Source organism: Oryx dammah, unplaced genomic scaffold (assembly GCF_014754425.2).
Source record: "Oryx dammah isolate SB20612 unplaced genomic scaffold, SCBI_Odam_1.1 HiC_scaffold_13, whole genome shotgun sequence".
Classification (NCBI taxonomy): Eukaryota; Metazoa; Chordata; class Mammalia; order Artiodactyla; family Bovidae; genus Oryx; species Oryx dammah.
The window spans coordinates 62172803-62191993 of NW_024070197.1; the positions used below are offsets into that span (position 1 = coordinate 62172803).

At 58.4% G+C, this 19191-nt stretch overlaps 2 protein-coding genes across 5 annotated transcripts in view; one reads left to right on the forward strand and one right to left on the reverse strand.

Annotated features, from left to right (window-relative positions):
• The first annotated feature begins 304 nt into the window (after positions 1 to 304).
• LDHD (lactate dehydrogenase D) lies at positions 305 to 5956 on the forward strand. Its single transcript, XM_040253539.1, has 11 exons — positions 305 to 395; positions 867 to 979; positions 1194 to 1335; positions 1534 to 1675; positions 1782 to 1941; positions 2386 to 2585; positions 2662 to 2790; positions 2870 to 2997; positions 3481 to 3571; positions 3651 to 3762; positions 3856 to 5956. Exons 1-11 carry the CDS (start codon positions 324 to 326, stop codon positions 4019 to 4021), a joined length of 1455 nt encoding a protein of 484 aa, XP_040109473.1. The 5' UTR covers positions 305 to 323; the 3' UTR covers positions 4022 to 5956.
• A 1965-nt stretch (positions 5957 to 7921) lies between these two features.
• Positions 7922 to 19191, reverse strand: part of ZNRF1 (zinc and ring finger 1) — an 89498-nt gene continuing 78228 nt past the window's right edge. The window contains exons 2-5 of one of the 4 annotated variants that reach the window (XM_040253558.1): positions 18259 to 18354; positions 11270 to 11375; positions 10085 to 10176; positions 7922 to 8599 (exon numbers count right to left, since the gene is read on the reverse strand). In XM_040253558.1, the coding sequence (XP_040109492.1) occupies positions 10119 to 10176; positions 11270 to 11375; positions 18259 to 18354 (260 nt within the window). In that variant the 3' untranslated portion in view covers positions 7922 to 8599; positions 10085 to 10118. Of the gene's footprint in view, positions 9218 to 10084; positions 10177 to 11269; positions 11376 to 18258; positions 18355 to 19191 lie in introns of all 4 variants that reach the window. The other 3 variants (XM_040253555.1, XM_040253557.1, XM_040253556.1) reach the window with 3 other exon arrangements.

A 19191-nucleotide genomic window follows, 5' to 3' on the forward strand; every position in this document is an offset into this window, starting at 1 on the left:
GCCTTCCTTCTCAGAGCCCCATCAAGACTTACTCTGTGACTCTGGAGCTGGGTCTTGTGGGATGAGAAAGCTCAAGGGTATTTGCTAAGCCCTTGAGCATGGTTGGAGCTCTGGGTACTCGGACCACAAGAAGTCATTGCATAATCTTAAGTTAGGTAGTGGCTGCTGTTCCCTTTCCCTTTGGTTCAATAAACTTCACCTCTCCTTCGAGAAGTACTGACTCAGCAAGGTCTGGCAGGGCCACCTTAAGGCTGCTCCACCTTAAGCAGCCCCGCCCCCAGCACAACCAATAGCAGGGGGTGGTAACTGGCCACTGCACAGCTATGGCCAGCCTGCTCCGGCCTGCATCTTGGGCACTGTTCTCCTCAAGGGGCTACTGCTCCAGGGGGACGCAGGTGGGTAGGAGGGGAGGAGCCCCTTAGAGGGTGTGGGGCCCGGCTCCGTGCTGCCCCAGCATCCGGAGATCTCCCGGGGAGGATCGCTGGGCTCACCCCATGTCAGATGTGGGTGTTGAGTGAGGGGGGGCTGAAGCCCCAGCGTCTACCATGAGGGGGCCTGGAGAGTTTCAACTCCAGAGCGCCCCTTTGGGGCTCCGGAACACACAATTTTGAAAGAATGCCTGGGAGGCAGGAAGCTGGTTCTAGGCCAGGTCCTGTCATGGATTCGATGGCCTCTTTTTCCCATCAGTAAAATGGGAAGAAATACCCAGAAGGGCTCCAAGAGCCCTAGGAGGCCCCGGCCAACGTGGGGCGGGGCTGTGGGTGTCTCTGTTTACAGGCAAGGAAGCCCCACCCCTCCCCTCCCACCAGCCAGGTGGCCCCAGATATCTCTGAGTGACCCTGCCAACGCGTGTTTCTGCCCTGTAGGGCAGACTCAGCGCGGGCTTTGTGGAGGCTCTGAAGGCAGTTGTGGGGAGCCCCCACGTGTCTACCGCGGCTGTGGTCCGCGAGCAGCACGGGCACGATGAGTCCATGCACAGGTGGGTTCCCCTCCACATCAGAACCTCCCGGGAGGGAGGGTCCTGGCGTGTCTTCGGCCCCCTTTTGGGCTCTCTGGCATTCTCCACCTCTCCTCTATGCCCCCAGAAGGGTGTTCTCTGCCCACTGCACAGCCTCAGGCCCTGCAGTACCTACAACCATGAGCAGGACCTGAAGGTACCACACACCCCTACACTGCTGAGGGTCTGGTTGCAGGTGCCAACCTCCGGACGCCGTGGTGTGGCCCCAGGACGTGGAGCAGGTCAGCCGGCTGGCAGCCCTGTGCTATGGCCAAGGCGTGCCCATCATCCCCTTCGGCACAGGCACCGGGCTGGAGGGTGGAGTCTGCGCGGTCCAGGTATGCGCTGCGGCGGGCCTCCGCGGGCCAGGCCCTCCCGGTCACACCTGTCACATGGGCGGCGGCCTCCTCCACCGCGCGCAGCGCCCTTTACCAGCCATGCTGGAGCTCTGGCCTGCCTGCTGGGAGGTTGGCCACGAGCTGAGGTCCTCCTGGAGGAAGACCTAGGGCAGCCATCCTTTGAATGCCTCCCGCCAGGGTGGCGTCTGTATCAACCTGACCCGTATGGACCGAATCCTGGAGCTGAATCCCGAAGACTTCTCCGTGGTGGTAGAACCCGGCGTCACCCGCAAAGCTCTCAACACCCACCTGCGGGACTGCGGCCTCTGGTTCCCTGTGGGTAGGCTGGGGTCTTTCCCCGGGCCTGGCGGGCTCCCTGGGGGCGGGGTGTTTCTGAGGCTCGGTGGGACCCCTCTGCGGGCCCCAAGCTGCCCTCTGCCCTCCAGACCCAGGTGCAGACGCCTCTCTCTGCGGCATGGCGGCCACTGGAGCCTCGGGCACCAACTCTGTGCGCTACGGCACCATGCGCGACAACGTGCTGAACCTGGAGGTGGTGCTGCCCAGCGGGCAGCGGCTGCACACCGCGGGCCGCGGCCGGCGCTTCCGGTGAGCGCCCTCTCCCGGCCGCGGCCCCGGGAGAGGCGCGACAGGAGACTGTCCTGTGGCCCAAGCTGGTGGTCCAGTGGTGGGGGTTGTGCCAGGGAACAGCGGGGCCTCCCCGGCAGCTCAAGCTCAGAGAATCCGCCTGGGAGGCAGGAGCCGCAGGTTCCATCCCTGGGCGGGGAAGATCCCCAGAGGAGGGCACGGCAGCCCCCTCCAGGGCTCTGGCCTGGAGGATCCCAGGGACAGAGGAGCCTTGTCCACGGAGTCGCAGAAAGCTGGACAGGACTGAAGCGACTTAGCAGGCGCGTAGGGGAGCGGCTGCCTGGGGGGTAGTCTGCACCGAGGGCGGGCAGCGCAGACCTTGGGCTCTACTCCCTTCTGGCCTCTAGCCAGAGATCTGGCGGCATGTGGCCTGGGCGCTCATCTGCCTTGTGTCCCCGGGCCCAGGAAGAGCGCAGCCGGCTACAACCTCACCGGGCTCTTTGTGGGCTCTGAGGGAACGCTAGGTCTCATCACAGCCGCCACTCTGCGCCTGCATCCTGTCCCTGAGGCCACTGTGGCCGCCACCTGTGCCTTCCCCACCATCCAGGCAGCAGTGGAGAGCACCGTACACATCCTCCAGGCTGCAGTACCTGTGGCCCGCATTGGTGAGCAGTCCAGGTGGGCTCCCCGGGGGAGGCCCCCTTTAAAGCTTCACCTCACCTGGCCTCTCCTTGGCCCCAGAGTTCCTAGATGAGGTCATGATGGAGGCCTGCAACAGGCACAGCAAGCTGAACTGCTGCGTGGCACCCACGCTCTTCCTCGAGTTCCACGGCTCCGAGCAGGCGCTAGCAGAGCAGGTGCAGCGCACAGGTGTGTGGGGGTGCTGTGGGCAGGGGGCACAGGCTGCCCCCAGAGTAGAGCTTGGTGTAACTCCCCCCGTCCCCCACAGAGGATATCATCCGTCATAATGGAGGCTCCCACTTCTCCTGGGCCAAGGAGGCAGAGGAGCGCAGCCGCCTCTGGGCAGCCCGGCACAACGCCTGGTACGCAAGCCTGGCCCTGCGGCCGGGCTGCAAGGTGAGCAGGCTAGGATGCAGGCGGGAGCCTTTCCTCAGCCTGGCACCCTGTTGTCCAGGGTGGCCAGCCGAGGCCCTGGCAGGCAAGACTGCCACATCCTTGGGAGGGAGCCCCTTCCTTGAGCCAGGCCCTGGGTGCAGGGACCGAGCAGTGGCAGCATGGTGCCCTTAGGAGTTTGAACACAGAAGGCAGACTTCCTGGAGGAATAGGTGGTGAAGGGGAGGTGGTAGCTTACGGGAAGGGGAGGCAGGGCCCCAGGTAGCCAGTTCTGGGGTACTTGATCTGGGGTGGGGAGCAAGCAAAGAGCCCTGGGAGCCTATCTGGGCCAGTCCTCTTGTTCCCCAGGGGAAACTGAGGCTTAGAGACGGAGCAGACACATGCATGCGAGAGGCCGAGCTCCCTGAGCCCATCTGTAGCCTTGACCCCTTACCTCCTGGGCATGCCGGGTGAGGGGGGATCTCTTACGGAGCTGCCACAACTCAGGGCTATTCTACCGACGTGTGTGTGCCCATCTCCCGGCTGCCGGAGATCCTGGTGCAGACCAAAGAGGACCTGGAGGCCTGGAGACTCACAGGTTCCGCCAGCGCCCTGCAGGTGGGTGGGGCAGGGCAGAGGGGAGGCCAGGGCCACAGCTCTGTCCTCTGGGCCCCCAGGAACCATCGTTGGGCATGTGGGCGACGGGAATTTCCACTGCATCCTGTTGGTAGACCCCGAGGACCCTGAGGAGCTCCTCAGGGTCCAGGCCTTTGCAGAGCAGCTGGGCAGGTAAGGGGGAAGCAGGAGGCAGGGCAGGAAGGCGGTGACAGGGGCCAGGGGTGGGGGGACTCCCGCTGAGGGTCCCTTCCGGTTGCCTCCCAGGCGCGCACTGGCACTCCACGGCACATGCACCGGGGAACACGGCATCGGGCTGGGCAAGCGGCAGCTGCTGCTCGAGGAAGTGGGCGTGGTGGGCATGGAGACCATGAGGCAGCTCAAGGCCACGCTGGACCCCCGAGGCCTCATGAACCCAGGCAAGGTGCTGTGAGGGGCTCTGGGCACCTGGCCCACAAGCCCCCCCCTGAGTGGCACCTCCCGTTCTGGAGCCTGTTTTCAAGCCCCCAGACTCTGCAGGGGTCTTCCCCAGCTGGAAAGGTCTTCACCTGTCTTTTTAAACGCACCTGAGGCCATGGGGAGGAGAGAGAAGCTTGGACAGGCCTCCGGCTTCTCCCCAGCTCTCTTGCTGTCCTCGGGAGCCTTTGCTTCAGTAAAATTGCTGGGGGTCATTCCCAGTGAAGCAGCTTCCTCTCTGCTCTGACACATCCGGGCCTGGGTGGGCACCATAGGTCACCCCAAAGACCAGGTCCACTCCCCTCCTCGGCCTCCACAGCCCAGGACAGAACAAAAGCCGGGGACGCAGCACCCATAGCCCAGCTCCATCTGCCTGGTGAGGGGATCGCCCCTTTGCTGGTGGGGAAGGGAAGTTCTGCTCCACGTTCTCAATCCTGTGCTCTCCCCCACCCCAAATAAACTTGAGCCCCACTTGCAGCTGTCTGGAGATGAGCAAGCTGCAGCTGTGAATGGCCTCCCGTTTGCCCACCTCACCTCTTCCAGATTCTCTGTCCTTCCGTGATGCCCTCATCCCTCACCCGGCCTCTGCTCTTTGACCTGTTGCAGCCTGAGGAGGGGGCAGTGCTCAGGTTGCAGGAGGAAGGTCACTTAAGGGGACTCAGGTGCCTGTCCCAGTTGCTCTGCCCGTGAGAACCCCAGGACCTGAGGCTTAAACCGTGGCCATCCTCACTTACTATAGACTTTCCCCACTGAGCCCCCAAACTGGGCTCTAGAACATTCTGATCATGTCTTTCAAGTGGCTGCTACCAAGCACTGGAAATGGAAGTGATTTTCCTGGTCCCACATCTGTCCACGGTGTGGTATGTTTCTCTACCAGCTTTCTTGACTCTCAACGTCAGGCTCTGTCCCCGCTGAGGCCTGCCCCAGGCTTGGTCACAATTTCTAGCCAGAGCTCCTCGTCCAGGGTGCCTGGTAGTTGTTCCCCCTAAGCCCACGCGAGGGCGCCTGACACCACAAAGCTCAGACACCAGTATCGCCTGGGGTGTCTGCTCCCCTCGCAGGGACTTAGAGCTCTCAGCTCTGGGCCCCCCATTTCCCAGGGTCCAGCAGATGCCTGGAGCCCAGGAAACAGATCTCCAAGCTCCCACCCACCTGTAGGTCCCAGGAGCTTCTGCTGCAGGCCCACCTCCCTCCCTGGTGGCCTTGGCCCTTAGCAAAGAGGCTGAGCAAGGGGTGCAGGGAAGCCAGCGTCACCCCCAACTCACTTCACTCCTATCCTCTTAAGACCCTGCCTCCACCCCATCACCCATCAACTGTTCAGGCCCCCAGCAGAGGCAGCCCCTCTGAGACAAGCTTGGTTCGAACGACTCCTCTGCTAACACCAGGCTGAGCCTTGAGTTCGCTCTTCTGACATTTCTGTCCCTTGGATGTAATAGGGGTAGTGTGGGGCAAGTTTCATGTCCCCCCCACCCCCCCCCCCACCCAATAAAGGAAACAGCAACACTCTAACCATCAGCCACATGAACTCACTGGTGCCTCCCCTCCACGCAGGCTGCCTCGCGCCAGCAGTCCTCCAGGGGCGGCATTCTGCAGGGCCAAGGCTCCTCCCTGGTGTGCCACCCCACCCCCCAGTGCCTGGCAACTAGTAGGTGCTCAGGGAATGGCCACTTCCCCACAATTCTTTATAAGGAGAAGCTCCAAACAGGCAGGAGAGTTGAAAGAACAAGTACACTGTTCACTGAAGATTCAACAATGAATATTCTTACCTGGCTTGCTTCATGTGTGTATCGTTGGGAAATCATTTGGAATTGAGTTACAAATTTTTTCACATCATTCACCTATACAATTCAGCATGTTTCCTAGGAATAAAGATCTAAAAACCTCGACATGATTAAATGGCTACTGTGCGTGCTAACTTGCTTCAGTCGTGTCTGACTCTTTGTGACTATAACCTGCCAGCCTTCGCTATGGGATTCTCCAGGCAAGAATACTGGAGTGGGTTGCCATGCCCTCCTCCAGGGGATTTTCCTGACTCAGGGATTGAACCTGAGTCTCATTATGTCTCCCGCATAGGTAGGCGGTAGTCCCACGAGTGCTGCCTGGGACTACTGGTTTTAGTGAGGTGCCCTTTGCCCAGGAAGCCACCCTCTCCAAGTGTGCAATCCACTTGGCAATCCTCTAATAGCAACCCACTCCACTATTCCTGCCTGGAAAATCTCATGGACAGAGGAGCCTGGCAGGGTACAGTTCATGGGGTCGCAGAGTCAGACATAACTTAAACAGCCGAGCGTGCTGAGCCCTTGTCAGAGAGAGTGGGTGGAACCCACCTCCTAGTTCCTGCCAATCCCCCCCCCCCCCCCCGCCCTCAGAAAGGCAGAGCTTGGGAGAACCGTTTGGCTGGAGGATGACAGACACAAGTTCCATCTGGGAAGCCAGGACAACCCCATCCCACCCCCGCCCAGAAGCTTGCAATCTGGGGCTGAATTCAGAGGACACAGCCACCAGCAGAGGGCCGTAGTGAGCCGGGTGGGAGTGAAGTCCCTGGGGGTGGGATAAACACCAGCACAGGAGCCTGGAATAGCACCCAGGGCGTGGGTTCCAGCCCTCCTCTCACCCAGCTCACCCAGGGTGCCACCAAGGCTGCCAGGTCTAAGCCACCGAGGTGGGCACATGGTTCCCCCCTGCCTGCAGGCCTAGGGGTCAGGCAAGGAGATGTTCAGGGCCAGCTTTGCTGGAGGAATTAAATATAGAACAGGGAGACACAGTTGCCAGGCAGAAGCAGGAGGTGCTGTGAATAGAACAGTGCTTTCTGTGGTGACAAAGCCATGAGAGAGCCTGCTATGCATATGCCAAGGCTTCTGGGCAGATTCTCTGACCCTCACAGTGACCTCTGAGCTGTGACTTTGTTCCCACTTCACCTGTGGGGCATCTGAGGTTTAGATGGGAGTCATTTCCCCAAACATGGTTCTGCCAGGCAGAGAAGCCCCATACAGACAGTTTAGAGCCCAGGTTCCTGCCACCACGGCAACTGCAGGTTTCTGGGGTCACCACCCCACCAGCTTGGACCCAAACTCCTCTCAAGTTTTTCTCTGGAATGCTGGACATGCTGGGGCCTTGGCTCACAGCTGCCCACCAGCCTGCAATGCACAGAGCAGGTGCTTCAGCAAGCATCTGACAGAACACGACTGCAGGGCCTTGGTGGGGTCAGAGCCCACACGCAGGGGGCTGGAGGCCGGCAGAGCATGTGTCCCCCTCTTGAGCTGCCCTCGCAGGCTCTGCAGTGCCTTTCTGGGAGCGGGTCTGGCGCAGAGACAGAGGCCAGGTGGGCACTGGTACCCCCTGCCCTACGCTTCCCACCCTGCCCAAGGTGTGCCAACTCTGGTGAGCCCAGAGTGGCTGGTTCTAATTCAAGGGCTCTGAGCTGGCTCAGCTCCAAAGCAAGGCCTCTTTCTGGGCCTCAATGAAGCATGCCCGTGAGTCAGCATGGAGACTCGGCCGGAGCAACAGGAAGGGCAGGGTGCAAAATGGGGAGCCAAGTATGGTGGTGGGGGGGAGGTAATGCCTGGAAGAACGCGAGTCCCTACAGCCTCCACCGGCTGCAAGATCCTTGCCCAGCAGATTTTTCCAGAAAAGTTCTGTCACAACCATGCCACGGGTGATGGCAGATAGATTCCATGAGGCTTGAGCGGGTTTGTAAACCTGTGGGACTCCAGCCTGCCCTGCCCTGTTCCCTCACCCATGAATCCCTGCTGAGAACCGTGTCACACACTCGTAGCCCCAACACTAGCCTGAAGGAAGGCTACGGCGGGTGGGCGAGAGAGCAGGCCAGAGACCTTCAATGCTCACTTCTTGGTTGTGTAATAACACTTGATTAACATGAAGTCACACAGTGCACCTTTTATTAGACATTATTTTAATACCATATCAAAACACCTTGACTAATGAAGAAAGCCTTTTCCCCCAGCTTTGAACATTTTTTTAAACATTTTATAAGGTTTTTTTTTGTTTTGGATTTTAATATATAAATACAGAAACCTATCTTGCCGGAACTGATGTCACATGTGAACATCAACAGCTAAAATGTTCTCAAACAGAATGCCTGAAAACAGGGCCAGCTGTACATATCCTTTTAGTCTTTTGTTTGCCTAAGTTTTCTGGAAAAAAGAAAAGAAAATACACAGGGGTCTAGGAAAAACGTTCAGGCATTTTTGCAGGACACTTGTGATTGTTAAATCCTCTGAACTGACCAGAACCAGGAGGGACGTTGGAAGGAGAAATGGGAAGAAGGGGGAGAAGGTCCTGATGGGCTCGTTTTTGGCAATGAAGTCAAGATATTGGGGTCCCCAGGGGAGAAAAGTGCAAAATCAAGCCAGAAAAATGGGGGGGGGATCGAACTAACAAAAAAACCAAGGCAGAGTGGTTGATGGAGAGGCCGCTGGATACCGGGCACAGGAGGGCTGTGAGCTCGCTCCGCGCCCTTGGGACTTGAGTGGCAAGAACCCGGCTCTGTTCGTTTGTCACCGAGTTGGGTTCTGGCCGGGCAGCAGACAGCGATCTGTAAACATCACGAGGGAAATCACCAGTCGACACTAGACTTTTTGCTTTTTTTATAATTTTTTTTTTTGTAAACACTTTAGAGACAGACCCACAATGCCTTTCAAAAGTGAAAAAGAAAATGCCCTTTCCCTCCTGGGATGAGGATGAGGGGAAGGATAGCGGGTGATTCTTTCTTCTCTCAAACTGGCTCTCATCCAATCTGGTGTCCTTGGGGAGAAAGGGGGACCATTCTCTGGAAGTCAGTGCAGGAGGGCGCCCTGTTCCCACTGCTGTCCCCAGCTCAGCTCTGCCCCAGTGTCTGAAGCCTCCTCTCAGGAACGGGGCCCTGGCTGTCCCTGTGGGGACCGGAAGATGTCAGCCGCGCTTGGTGGGCCCGAGGCCGGCCGTGTGTGTCCTGCGGAGGCCGGGCTGGGGCGCCCCTTAACCGGACGTCATGCTGGGAATCTGGACTCGCAGCCGGCGCCAGGCTCCACACCCTCTGCCTCTTTCTTCCCCTCGCGTTTTCTTCACCCCACGTCCTCAGTTTTTGAGGAGAAGGTAAAAAGAGCAAGTGTCCCTGAAGAGTTTGACATCGTCAGCTGTTCTGGGGGTTTACTTGGGATAAATGAAAACAAACCTAACAAAGAACAAAAGAAAACAAAAAAAACGAGAGAAAGAGGGAGACAAAGAGAGAGCGAGAAAGAGAAAGAACGGAAAGAGGCCCCTGAAGCCCTGGGTGTGAGATGAGGTGGGTTTTGGTTCCTCTGGGGGTGTCGTCTGTTTGGCGGAAGGGACAAGTAGGATGGGGACAGGAGAGGACGTTCAGCGGTAAAGCAAGGTGCCCAAGGAACACAGGGGCTACACAATGGTTATAGGGTGGGAAATGCCCACCACCTGATGGGCACTCCCCTTTCTGGGGAGGAAGCTGGCTGGGCTGGTCTGCAGTGCAGTCAGGGACCTGGGCTCTGGTGGCGGGGCCCCAAGTCTGACTCATCTGAAGGGGGTGAGGGAGGGGGCCAGAGGAGGGAAGAACCTGGTGAGGTGACTGCTGACAAGCGCTGCAGGGACAATGCGCGGTCCCGTTCAATGACCGTGATGTCCACGTCGGAGTGCAAGCGAGACGTCCCCATCCCCAAAGCAGCGGACCCCCCATCCCCACCCGGGTGAGGACTTGCTCCACAGCCCAGGGAGCACAAGGCACAGCGCTGGTCCCAGGCTCCCCCCACCCAGTACTTTCTGAGGCTCCTGCTGAACCTCCTCAGGGAGATTTGCCCTCAACTTCTGGATCACATTCATCTTTTCCCAACTCCACCTCCACCCGTCCAGATTCTTCTGGACGACCATGCAAGAGTGGACTCTCAGGCTTCCCAGGAACCACTCCCACCTCACAGAAGCACTGCTGCTTAGACTCTCTTCCCCCGACCCCTTTCAGGGGGGAGGCGGGGGTGTCTGAGGGCAGCTCAGCAATGCCCTCCCCACTCCAGGGCCCCAATCGCTGGCTCACCATTGAGAGGAGTCAGCAAGCGAGCCCAGCAGGGTCAGTCCGCAGGGTGTTCTGGACAAGATCTGTTCACTTCAAACCACGAGTCTATGCAACTGAGCGGGGAGACGGCAAGGGGGATGCGTCACCGGCTGAGCAGCGGTCTCCGAGCAGGATTCCTACGTCTCACCCGCGAGGACCCGACACCCACTGTCTACTGGCGGGAAGGAGCAGAGCACTCAGATGGGTGCTGGCTCAGCCGGAGGCCCCGTGCCGTGAGGTGGGGTGGCGTGGGCCTAGGCCCACAGGGAGCGGGGAGCGCGGCCTCCAGAGGGATGAGGCCTCGGGGGCGTGGAGCACGGAAAGTCGGCACAACGACCAGAGAGACGGCGAGTGCGGGGGGCTGCGAGCGGCGGCCAGGCGACCGTCTCCAAGGCTTGAAGGGCAAGGAAGGCTGGGCAGCGCCCTGAGCCGGCCGTCGCCTGAGGCTCTCTGCCCGGCTGTGGCGGGCAGCCAGCAGCCAGCCCTCCCGGGAGAAGGTGGCCCGGGGGGTGGAACTCAGGAGCGCCAGGCAAAGGCCGGCAGTGAAGTCCTGGAGTCACAGAAAGGCCTGTCCAAGCCTGTCTTTTCGAAACAGGAACCAGACTGGCTATCTGCATATGTCTCCCCGAGCTCGAGGGTCCCGTCCCCAGTTCTGGTCAGCGCCTCCCGGGACGCTGGCGGCCTGGCGCTGGGCCCAAACCCTCCGCGGCCCTCACTCGCGCCCGCCCCGCACCAGCTGCGTCCGCGTGTGGCCCCGTGGGCCCGCGGCCCCGGTCAGGCCTCAGGAAAGCCTGCGTCAGGAAGCGGCTCCGGGCCGAGGGGCCCGGCCCACAGGTAGTGAATGTGGGCGGGGCCTGGGGCCGAGGGCGGGGCGGGGCGGGGCAGCCAGCAACTCCCTCCGTGCAGCCCCCCCGCGCAGACCAGGGTCTGCACACTGCGGAGCAGTGGGGGCTCGTGGAGACACACGGAGACCCAACCTTCCAGGGCGCCGGGGATCCACAGGGCTCCCCGGCTCTGCACCCCGCACGTCCAGACGTCCCCACCTGCTGGCCTCTGCTTCGACCCGGTTCAGGGTCCTTGTGACGGCTGGCTCTTTCCTCCCACCACAGGGAAGGAGCCCTCTGGGGTCTGGGTGTGGCTGAGCTGGGCCTGCCAGCTCCCTCGTACCTTTTGTGATAAATGCACAGGCAGGGCAGCCTGGCTATCGTGTCCCCCTGAAGCAGCTCCTCCAGGCAGATCACACACTCACCCGCGTCTTTAGTCAGCACGTCATCTGCAGAGAGGGGACAGTGGGAGAGGACCGGGATCAGTCACCAGCTGGCAGGGGTCTGAGAGCCGGGTGGGATGGCGTGGGCCACCTGAGTGGGTGAAAGCCTGAGGCGGACCTCGATGTGAAGGTCCTCACTGCAGACACCAGACATGTAAACCACACGCCAACTATCTGAGGACAAAATGGGATTAATCACCAAATACACAGCCCAGGAGACAGAGGATGAAAATGGACGGGAGAGGGAGACACCGGGAGCTGGGCAGCAGGAGACAAACTGGCTCCCTGGACAGACTTTCCCCTAAACATACACACAGGCCAGGGGAAAAAAATGGTGAGGAAGAGAGTTGGACTAGGCAAGAATGAGGGGGGAAAACAGGCACTCTAGCCAATATACATGCGCACAGGATTATTCACAACAGCAGATGGGAAATGTCCACTAGCTGATGGAGAAATGAACCATGTGGACCCACACGATGGAGTATCGCTGAGCCAGGAAAGGTGAAGGGCTGATGCAGGCCGCAACATGGACACACCTTGACAACGTGGGGTGAGTGAAAGAAGCTAGACGCAAAAGGCCACCGGCCGCACGATTCCCTTCATGCGAAATATCCAGAACAGGAAAGTTTAGAGACAAAAAGTTAGGTCAGGGGGCACTGGAGACTGAGTGCTTCATGACTAAGGGATTTTCCTTCTTCTTCTTTTTTTGTGGTAACATGAGATGTACCCTCCTGATAAAAATGTAAGAGTACAGAACACTACTGCTACAGGCATCATGTTGCAGAGCAGACCTGGAGACTTATCCATCTCACGTAACTGAAATTCTCTACCTGCTGAAAAGCAACTGCCTGTTTCGCTCTCCTCTGCCATCCACTCTTCCGCTCTCCAGTTCTATGGAGTTGACTGTTGGCGTCTTTAGATCCTTCATTTAAGTGGAATCATACAACGAGGTCCTTCCAGGGTGATGAAACTTTGCAACTAGACAGAGACGGCGGTTGCACAATGTTGTGAATGTCCTAAATGCTACGACACTGTTACTTGCGTGTTAAACACATTTTAACTCTATTAAATAAGGGAAAATCTTTGGCCACCTCATGCGAAGAGCTGACTCATTGGAAGAGACTCTGATGGTGGGAGGGATTGGGGGCAGGAGAAGAAGGGGACGACAGAGGATGAGATGGCTGGATGGCATCACCGACTCGATGGATGTGAGTCTGAGTGAACTCCGGGAGTTGGTGATGGACAGGGAGGCCTGGCGTGCTGCGATTCATGGGGTCGCAAAGAGCCAGACACGACTGAGTGACTGAACTGAACTGAACTGAACTGGGGGGAAAAAAAGACACCTTACGCTCCCACCAGAAAAGAATGAATGGAAGGAAGCTGCAGCGCACGGCCCCGGGTGAAGCTGTAAGCACAACAGCACAAGCAGAACAGCACAAGCAGAGCTGGGGGCAAGGCCAACACCCTCTAGGACGTTCTGGTGACATTCTGGGCACTGGCAACTCAAGTGAATAAGCCGTGGTCTCAGGACTCAGGAAACTCACAGCCCAGCAGGGGAGGGTGAACAAGACGGAAATGAACAGCACGGGGGTTCCTGGCAGTCTTAGGACACACCCAGATCCAGATGTGAGAGGTGTGGGAGACGCCTGGGCGGGGCGGGGACAGCTCCGGGAAGGGTGGTCCAGGCGAGGGGACAGCCTCTGTGCACCTGGGGGGGGAAGGACGCTGCTGCAGAGTCGTGGGGCCACGGGGGGAGGAGAGACCAACTTCCTGAGGACAGGCTGCTGCGGGGCCTGGGCTTTCACTGAGGGGCCCTCGAGTCGTGCTCTGATCACATCTGGTCTTCTGAAACCACTAGAAGTGACTGGAAGAGCCCTCGGTGGGCAGCCCGCTTGGGAGGCTGACGCAGCATAGCAGGAGAGGGGAACTCAAGGCCAGCGCCAGCACTGGGGGCGGGAGGCTGACAAGATCTGGGGCAGCTGGGCAAATAGAGGGGCGGGGCACAGGCGGGAGCCCAGGAGGAGGGGGCCGGCTTGGGACTGAAAGATGAGCTCAGCGCTGGGTGGGAGGTGCTGAGCAGGAATCTCCCCAGGGACATGGCCACGGAAACCTCCTGGAATTCACACAAGTCCAGATCTGGGGTTTAGAGGAGAGATTTGGGCCACAGCGGGAGGTGGGGGATACAGAGCTTAGACAAACCCAGAGGGCAAACGACTGAACCAGGTGAACTCTAGTAACTGAAAGACAGGTGAAAAGAGGTGAAGTCAGCAAAAGGCTACCTAGATGTTCTCAAAACCACAGGAGAAATATCCAGAGGGTGGCTTCTGGATATGAGAACAGCAGAGCCTGAAGCAGGAGAATTCCTCACTCCTGAAAGATTTTAATTGATCGTGGACACGGCCAGTGATACACATGGAGATTTCACGTGTGTGTGTTCAATGAGCCTCAGGGTCTTACAAGCCAGGCAGGACACCCGGTTTATTCCTGATTGGCAAATAGGGACAGTGGGGCCAGAGAACCAGACACCTTGCTGAAGTCAGAGGGCGTGAATGGGGAGTGGGCTTGGGGACCCTGGGAGCTTGGGGAAGCAGGCAGTGCCCACACGCAGCACAGAGCCCGGGAAGCGGCATCTCCCCACTGCTGACGGGAGGAGGAGCCCAGATCCGGCAACAAGTCTGAGTGGGTTGAGTAAAACTTCCTGTCCCAATCCTCGGGGTGCTAGGAATCAGCAGCCCCCAGGTATCCCTGAGTGCCCAGCAGGGGCGGGAACACAGCTGAAGCTGAAGTCTGGCCACCATCCAGATCCTACAGGACTTCTGCTCTCTCATGCTGGGAGCCCGCTGTCAGCTGCCAGGGGACCTCGCTGCCCAAAGGAGAGGACCCTGAACCATGCTGAGATTACTATGCAGATGGACTCCGATGCCTCTGGGCTGGGCACCCCAAGGTCCCCAGAGCAGGGGGGCTTGACCAATCCTGGTCAATGAGAACACAGAACCAAGCTGTTCTTTCTCCTCAAGCCCCACAAGCCCCAGCTTCCTGACACCACGTGCAAAGCCAGGGTCTCTGGCCTGGGAGGAAGTGTGGAAGTGAGCCTGGCCTGAGGGGTGGTGCTGACAGGGCCAACGCTCGGCTCCAAGGCAGACCAGAGAAGCAGCCCGGGGTGGCGGGCAGTGCATCCTGCTGCCGGGGAGGGGGTGGGAAGTGGTGGCGCACTTCTGCCGGTCCCCGACAGCTGCCGTTCATCAAAGAGGAGCGGCTGAGGAGAAGAGGGAACCCTCGCTTCTCTGGGGCCAGCTCCAGGCCACCAGTGTCACACACACAGCCCGCTGAACCCCAAAGATGCTGTGGGGTCAGGGCTGCAGCTTAGGCTGTGGGTTGCAGCCAGGACCCCAACCAGCACCCACCTCACCTACGGCTGCAGCCCTCCCTTTGGGTGGGGGGAGGAGCCTGGCTGCGGGGAGCACAGGCCCGATGTAACCCAGTGGGACTCTGGAGGGGCACAGAGGTGGGTGTGGACACTGGGGGCTGAACCCACATCCCCGGGCCTGTGGCGGTCATAGCCCTGGTGAGCAGGACGGTGGGAGCCAGAGGGACAAGCCTCACACACATCCCAGACAGGCTCCACCCGGCCTTACCTCCAGGCCAGGTGCCCAAGAGCCTGGCACGGCAGCCTCCTGAGGGCCAGGAAGGGGCAGTGCCACCCACGCCAGGCTGGGTCAGCTCCCTTCCTGGGGAATTTCCAGGTGAAGGGGAGACTCCGAGTGGAGCGCTCCCCTACCAGCAGCAGTGTCCCACCCCAGCCCCCAGACTGCCAGCGCTGCCCAGGTGGGCTGGGTTTCCATCATGACAAGCAGAGGGGGGGTCCTCAGGCCCAAGGGGCTTCATGTTACAGAGGCTGCCCTGGGGCCCCTCAGCCCCCTCTCCCCAGGGCTCCCTCTCCCCCACGCCTCATGCACCGGCAGCCAGGAGCTCTCTCCTGCCCTCCCCCTGCAGGAAGGGCACCCGCACAGACACCCCCAGACAGACCCCAGGCCGTCAGACTCAGCCACTACTAGCATCAATAACAGCTCCCAGCAGCGGCCCCACTGGCTTGGGCAAACTCCTAAGCCAGGACCTGGCTGCCCAAGGCCCAAGAAAAGGCACTTCCATCCCAACCACGGGGTCCCTGAGAGCAGAGACACAGGCCAAACAAGCACCATGGATACAGTCTGCTGGCGGGGGTAAACGAGCAGAAGGCACACCTACTTTGAGGGGAGCCAGAGTCCCTTTCGTTTAGAGAAACCATGTGTGACATTCAGCATTTAGCTGGAGGCGATGACCTTTGGCAGAGAGGAGGGGTGGGCAGGCAGGACCTAACAAGGAGGGCGAGGGTCTGTGCCCCAGAAGAAAGCTCAGCAGACAGGGGCTTTCCAAGCTGCTCTGACAGCCACCAAGCTCGCCGATACTGCTGGCAAGAGAGCCTGCCACACACCAGGCTCTCCCAGAGCCAAGGAGCCCTGTTGGTCGCGGAATCGGGGCCTCCTCGGTCCCTGGACTGTGACCCTTCTGCCCATGGCAGAACCAGGCTCCTCACCTCCAGATTCATTCTACTAGCTGACCAACATGGTGGTCAAAACCTGAGTGCGTGTTCTTGAGGATGCCAGTCTCAGAACCACAGAGAGACATTGGAAAGGGAGAGAAATTACAAGACCCCGTTAAGCTGGCCACATGTATCCAAGCAAATGGGTCCCCCGACTCCATTTTCACCCTTGAGGCATCCATTCTGGGTTCAGAGCTGCCCGCAGAGGAGAAGACAGGACAGGAGAGTCTGTGCTCTGGGGTGCATGCCCACCGCATCACTGTGTCAGCCCAACTCACGGGCCAAGTGCCTGTGCGGGAGCACCAGCTCCTGGTCCTTAAGGTTCTCCTGAGCACTGGGTGAACCAGTTAAACTAGTCTTGCCCTTCCTAAACTGGCCTTTTTTAAAAAAAAAAAGTCTGGCAGGCGGCTACTGGAGGCCTTCCAATCCATGGCTCAGGCCAACCCTCATAATAAGAAAAATACTACTTTCTATCAGTCTCATTTAAGAGGTTTCTCCCCCCCCCACCACCTCTTTGGTGGTTAATTTCACCTTATATAACTGCTATCAATTTCCTTAAAATTTCCCCAATTGGTGCTAGCATCTACAGAAACGGTGTGTGTGTGTAGATGGGAAATCTCCCGGGAGTGACCAGGAATTTCAGTGAATCTTCGTAAGAAAACAGCACATACCCACTAAGAAAGTCTCAGACCATCCCCTTCCCAGAAAGATCGAGAGTTTTACACCTCACAAATGCCTTAAATCTCTTTTTTCCCTTTTTGGTAGAAAAGACAAAGTAAGATGATAAGAAGTCATTGGTAAAATATGACCTAGAGGTCTGACATGGGATTTTAGCTTAAGGCCCCAAAAGGCCTTATCTCAGAACAGGCCCCAGACCAGCCTTGGAGACTCTCACTCCATATACAGACCCCAGGTGGCAAATGCCTTCTTCATACCTGGAAGGTTTAGGTGTCCTTAGACAAAGACTGCCTGTGTTAACAGTGCGCACAGAGGGGCGAGGCACCTTCTTTGCCTTAAGACAAATTCCACTGATGGGACCAGAAGCAACATGCTGCTCTTTGCCTTGGGCGATTAAGGACTGGCTTTTACAAAAGAGGTCCTCCCATTCACACTCACACACACATCCTCTCATGCACCCCCTCCCCTCCCCTGGCCCCAAAGAGATGGCTGTTCAACTGTGTGTATGTCAGTTGCTCAACCGTGTCTGACTGTTTGCCTGCTGGGCTCCGCCGTCCATGGGATTCTCCAGGCAAGAATCCTGGAGTGGGTTGCCATTTCCTCCTCCTCTTCCAAATGCAGGGATCGAACCTGGGTCTCCCACATTGCAGTCAGATTCTTTACCATCTGAGCCACCAGGGAAGCTCCCAAGTGAAAGCTGCTCCATCGCGTCCGACTCTTTGCAACCCCATGGGCGGTAGCCCACCAGATTCCTCTGTCCATAAAATTCTCCAGGCAAGAATACTGTTCCCCCTTCTCCAGGGGATGTTCCCAACCCAGGGATTGAACCCATGTCTGCCACATCGCAGGTGGCTACTTTACCGTCTGTCTGAACCACCAGGGAAGACTTTTCAACTAGAGGAGGGAGAAAATGGGAACAGACCAAGAACAGTCACAGCAGGCCTCTGGCTGGCTAACCTCTGCTCCCTCTGAGGGGACGCTCAGTGTGAGTGTGGCTGAGTGAGGCCAGGAGGCCACCCAGGGCAACACGGGCACACCCATGCCAGGGCAAGACACTGGGGTTTGATCCCTAGGAAATTGCAGCCCACCCCAGCATGCTGGCCCAGAGAGTTCCCTGGACAGAGGAGCCTGGTGGGCTAGAGTCCATGGGGTCCCAAAGAGCAGGCCATGACTGAGGCGACCGAGCACGCACCCCAGTCTGTGCACAGCATGCTAGGCAGGTGTTCACTTTCACTCTGTCCACGGGGTGTCGTGGCTGGGGACTGGGGTTTCATGGAGTCCCTCGATGTACTCATGCTCAGCCCCGAGGTGGCGGGTCAGTTCTCAGTCCCCAAAGGTGTCCACACATCACATCTATTCTGCCCTGGACAGTCAGGCTTAAGCAGGTCGTGCAAAGCTCGGCCAGGACTCCCCTTCCCCACAGAGAGCTGGTGCTCCCGCAGACCTTCCGCTGTCAGCTGTGTGAGACCAAGGCGCAAGAGGAGCTAAGCAGGTGGCAGAAAGGACGAGGCGCACTAGCCTCCTGAGGGACTCCCTCCCTGCCCCACTCCCCTTGCCCTTCCCGCTCGGAGGCAGAGTGCAGAAGCTGCCCAGAGGCCACCCCTCTGCCTCCTGCCCCAGCCAAGCCCTCACCGTTGTAGGAGAGACGAGGTTTGCTCAGACACATTATAAAGTGCATTTCCATCTCATCAGAAGCCACGGACTTGGAGCAAATGGGGCACTTGAAACCTGAAAGAAGAGAGAACAGAAGGAAATGCTTTGTTTTGTTTCCCCAAACCAAGCATATCCATAATAGAGGTGGAAACTCTTGTGTGACTCTGGTCGTGTGGGCTCAGAATCAACACAGAGAACGACAGTCTAGATACAGCCCACAACTGACTTCTGCATTAGGCAACCAACATTTCGTTTCTTTGTTATAGCCTCCAACTCCCATTTTTTTCATGGAGGCTCACCCTTAGCAGAGACATTACTTTGCCGACAAAGGTCCATCTAGTCAAGGCTATGGTTTTTCCAGTGGTCATGTATGGATGTGAGAGGTGGACTGTGAAGAAGGCTGAGTGCCGAAGAATTGATGCTTTTGAACTGTGGTGCTGGAGAAGACTCTTGAGAGTCCCTTGGACTGCAAGGAGATTAGGAGATCAGTCTATCAGGAGATCAGTCCTGGGTGTTCGTTGGAAGAACTGATGCTGAAGCTGAAACTCCAATACTTTGGCCACCTCATGCGAAGAGCTGACTCATTTGAAAAGACCCTGATGCTGGGAAAGATTGAAGGCGGGAGGAGAAGGGGACAACACAGGATGAGATGGTTGGATGGCATCACCGACTCAATGGACATGGGTTTGGGTGGGCTCCGGGAGTTGGTGATGGACAGGGAGGCCTGGGGTTGCAAAGAGTGGGACACGACTGAGCGACTGAACTGAACGGAACACCCTTGTCATGCCCCTTGCTGAAGCCTACCAGCCACCTCTGGCACCAGACTTGAGTTTTCTTTGCATTCAGATCCTTTCCCAAGGGGGTCTAGTGGGCAGTGGGGACAGGGAGTCACTGAGCAAATCAAGGTGACTG

What these genes read in the sequence shown, in the direction of transcription:
- LDHD (XM_040253539.1), top strand. Translation starts at nt 324, where the DNA reads ATGGCCAGCCTGCTCCGGCCTGCATCTTGGGCACTGTTCTCCTCAAGG. An exon ending in AGTACCTGTGGCCCGCATTG is followed by an intron (nt 2,586 to 2,661) that starts GTGAGCAGTCCA and finishes CCTTGGCCCCAG; the next exon opens with AGTTCCTAGATGAGGTCATG. An exon ending in AGAGCAGGTGCAGCGCACAG is followed by an intron (nt 2,791 to 2,869) that starts GTGTGTGGGGGT and finishes CGTCCCCCACAG; the next exon opens with AGGATATCATCCGTCATAAT.